At 39.1% G+C, this 3735-nt stretch overlaps 1 protein-coding gene across 1 annotated transcript; it reads right to left on the bottom strand.

Annotated features, from left to right (window-relative positions):
- Positions 1–2620: 2620 nt before the first annotated feature.
- LOC117913191 lies at positions 2621–3311 on the bottom strand. Its single transcript, XM_034828152.1, has one exon. It carries the CDS (start codon positions 3277–3279, stop codon positions 2806–2808), a length of 474 nt encoding a protein of 157 aa, XP_034684043.1. The 5' UTR covers positions 3280–3311; the 3' UTR covers positions 2621–2805.
- Between the last annotated feature and the right edge of the window lie 424 nt (positions 3312–3735).

Here is a 3735-nt window from a genome sequence, read left to right as displayed (position 1 = left end):
TTTGATAATTTTTGTTATGCTAATTAGATAACAAGCATGCTAGGGTTTCTTTATTTTATTATTATCTAATCCCTCATGTCTTATGGAAGCGCATTGTAAGTTATCTATGCTATCCAGGTATGTCCTCTATCACCTACTTTCTGAATTATGTGAATATGTTTGTCATTGTGAAATAATGCTTATGTCTAATAATGCTTGAGTGTTCTGATATACATGTTTCATTGTTTAATTATTTCTAATAAAATACATGCTGGATGATATATTGTTTAAATTAACCTTTGATGTCTTGTGATAGCGCTTAAGAAGCAGTCCAGGTACGTACCCTAAATTTTTTTTTTCATGATTGTGATTAGTTTTCCTGCTAAGCATGCTATTTTTCGAAATCACCCTAGCTCACTTAAGTATCCATGATTAACCATTTAATTGCCACGTTTTCCTCAACTTAGTCAGTAGAGACCTTTTTAGGGCTTAGAGGGGTGTTACCTCCTAGAGGTACCTTCCCAATAAGTAACCTGATCCCCGGACTTAGACTCGGGTTTTTTTCAAAGACATGTCTTTTTTCCAAAAATTATGGAGTCACATTTTAGGGTTTTCTTTCTTGTTTTATTTTCCCTTTAAAATAAAAATAAAATAAGTGGCGGCTCCATCTTTTCTAAAATTAATTTTTCACAAATAAAAAGAGAGTCTCGCCGATCGAGTGGGGACGCACGTGAAAAATGCGGGTCCACAGGGTTAGTGCACAATTAAGAAATAATCTCATGCATGTCATAGAGTAGAATAGAATCAATCATGCATGACAATTAAATCAATAAATCAATCGATAAATCAATTATAAAATCACTTATGTTGGGCCCCCCACCAAAACCCGATTTACTTTTGTATGAATTAATCCCATGAATTTCCATTATTCAAAATTACGGGAATAAATCCATACTTATTTTAAAACATTTTAAAAAAAATGGAATTTATGAAAGTTGCTTGCCATAAGAGAAAATGACAGCAAATTCTATTGAAAATGGGATTTGTGAAACCTAAAGATTCTAGAGGGTGGCAATTTTTGAGACTTGAAAGTATTTTAAAACCAGAATTGGGAAAATTATTTATAAAATGGGGTTTGAAAAATCACTTTCAAGATCAGAAGGGGGAAATAGGAAATGACATGTGGCTCCAAGGTAGTCATGCACAAATCATTTTATTCCGAGCCCATTCTAGAGGAGCATTCTTCCTCTTATTTATCTCTTTGGTCTCGTGAGTCCAATCTGAATTTAGGATTCAACCTCTGATCCAAGTTGCTTTGAGGAAAAGATCATAACCACCGCATTCTAACCACCCCATTTATTTTTAGTCGTGTTGATGATCCATTTACCATTCCGGAATTTCTCATCGCCATTCACACCCAAAGTTTCTTCAGCAACATCATTAACAATCATAAACAGAGGAGTTAGTAAATGATGGCAGCATGCATGCATGTGATCTTTTGATCATGAAACTTGTGACATTTCCATTTTCGCTTCTTGTTGCCTCATGGAGACTTGTTGAGACAGTGGTTGGGCTTGTGAAACATTGATGCTAACCGGCAAAGCTTCAGCAGGGGTAGCAGGAAAAACTAAATTACTAAATGTAGCATTTGTATCTGTTCCGTGCTTCAGAGAGCTGGGAGCCGTTTGAGTTAGCTCCTCCCACATTCAAGTTTTTAGTGATTCTTCCTGACAATGGTCCACCTCTGAGATAGCTGTGAAGCAGATCTATCTCTCTGGAAGTCCCCTTTCAAGATATTTGCACAATTCCCTTCACCATATTTTTGTATAGAAGCAATCGGTTCCTTATTCTCTACTAGTGGCCATGGTTTTCGTTTCTTTTGAGCTAGAAAACTACCACTTGTTGATCTGTTCGCATCGAATCCTTCAGATTTTTGAACAGAAATTGGAATAGTGATGTTTGTCCCTTGCATGGAACCAAAAAGTCGTGAATTTCCTAAAGGAGTTCAGGATGACTGACTACAGGGTATATGTATGTCAATGGAGCCTCAACCATTGAGCTGTTTGGGAGATGGGAATCACTTAGTAAACCGAAAGCGATCAATACTTTCACACATGCAGTAGCCTCTGCTGAAGCTTCGACACTAATGTTAAGGGAAAGCTTCTAAATCATATTCCAAGCCACTATCGTCTTTCAATGGCTGAGCTCTATCTTTGAATTTTTCGAGCAATGCGTTTCTTGGGTCACCTTCACTGCATGAGAGTTGATGTCAGTTGCCAAATAATGGATCTCTTAAGCCTCTTTGCCAGGGCAGTGCGTCTTGCCATGACTGATGGATCCTCGTTCAATAATGATGCCAACTGCTCTATCTTTGAATTTTTCGAGCAATGCGTCTCTTGGGTCACCCTCACTGCATGAGAGTTGATGTCAGTTGCCAAATAATGGATCTCTTAAGCCTCTTTGCCAGGGTAGTGCGTCTTGCCATGACTGATGGATCCTCGTTCAATAATGATGCCAACTGCTTGGGCTCCAGTTTACCCAACTCAGTAAAGAAATGGTCGAATAGGCTGCGTTTAGCCTCACACACTTGACAATAAACAAGGGACTTAGGAAAGGAGTTCGGAAGAGTGGCACACACCATATTAACGTAAGAAAAAATTGTTGCTCTTATTCGCCTAAGATATGAGTCATTGTATCTATCAAAAATTGAATGTGTTGGGTTGCCGCCTTTCTCAATATCTTGAGGAAGCTTCCTGAAGAAATCAACTGTCAGGTAGCTGCGCTCCATGTAGACTAGCTTAGGTGTTGCTTTCTTGCTTTCATCCCTCATCCTATCAAGTGAATCACAAGCTGCATTTGCAACCTCAATTCTGAGAGTAGGGTATTGTTGAGGATTATAGATCCATATTCGAACACCATTCTCTTGCACTTTCTCACCAAGCCCTCCACAGCATCACAACCTTTCAGAAGCAACTCAAGTATCTCCAACTGTGTGTCAGGATCTCTCAATTTAATTAGAACTTCATCAACAGCATGATGGCAAAACACACAATTGTCTTGATAGAGTTGTCCAGCAGTGAATGTCAATCCATAGAGATTGGCATTTTCACATAAATTACCAAGTGTAATCAAAGCAAGCTCGGAGAAAATGAGAGCAGCATAATAGTCCACCAAAGTGATGCACTGCTGCTTAAAAGACCGAACTTCAGAGCACGTAGCATGAAGCATTTCAATGATCAATTTTTGGGTCCTGTTTTCAATAAGGAGATCAAGCGCCTCAGTAATAAGCCTCTTGCACATGGTGCATATATCTTCATTCCCGTCATCTGGTACCAAATCTAGAGCTTCCCCTTATTTTGGTAGGGAATTCATCAACACAACTGAAAAATCAGAGAACCCAATGCTCTTACTGGACAAATCAAAGGTCTACAATTGTCTAGCATCACAGGCCTAGCTAATGCCCAACAACACAACAAGAAATAAGAGCCCCACTCTCACGCCCATGATGCCTTTTCGCAAGGGTAGGGTGGAAGGAATGCTTAGGAACTCTACAGTCTTACTGATAGCCTTGTTAACCATCTCCTTCGATATGGCGTGAACTGCATCAACAGCTGCCTTAGTAGGACCTCTGATGCTAACTATTGAAGATTCAATGAGTCGACGGTATCCTTGTTCAGGAGCTATTAAATGGGGTTGATATCCATCATGAAATGGCTGAGGAAATTGACATCATCTATCACCTTTGTTTCTCAATCA

This window comes from Vitis riparia, chromosome 4 (assembly GCF_004353265.1).
Source record: "Vitis riparia cultivar Riparia Gloire de Montpellier isolate 1030 chromosome 4, EGFV_Vit.rip_1.0, whole genome shotgun sequence".
Classification (NCBI taxonomy): Eukaryota; Viridiplantae; Streptophyta; class Magnoliopsida; order Vitales; family Vitaceae; genus Vitis; species Vitis riparia.
The sequence above is the reverse complement of the archived record's forward strand: the minus strand, read 5'-3'. Positions and strand labels throughout refer to the sequence as shown.

Bases quoted from the DNA above. Each gene is read 5' to 3' on its own strand.
- LOC117913191 (XM_034828152.1), bottom strand. From the start codon at position 3,279: ATGTGCAAGAGGCTTATTACTGAGGCGCTTGATCTCCTTATTGAAAAC.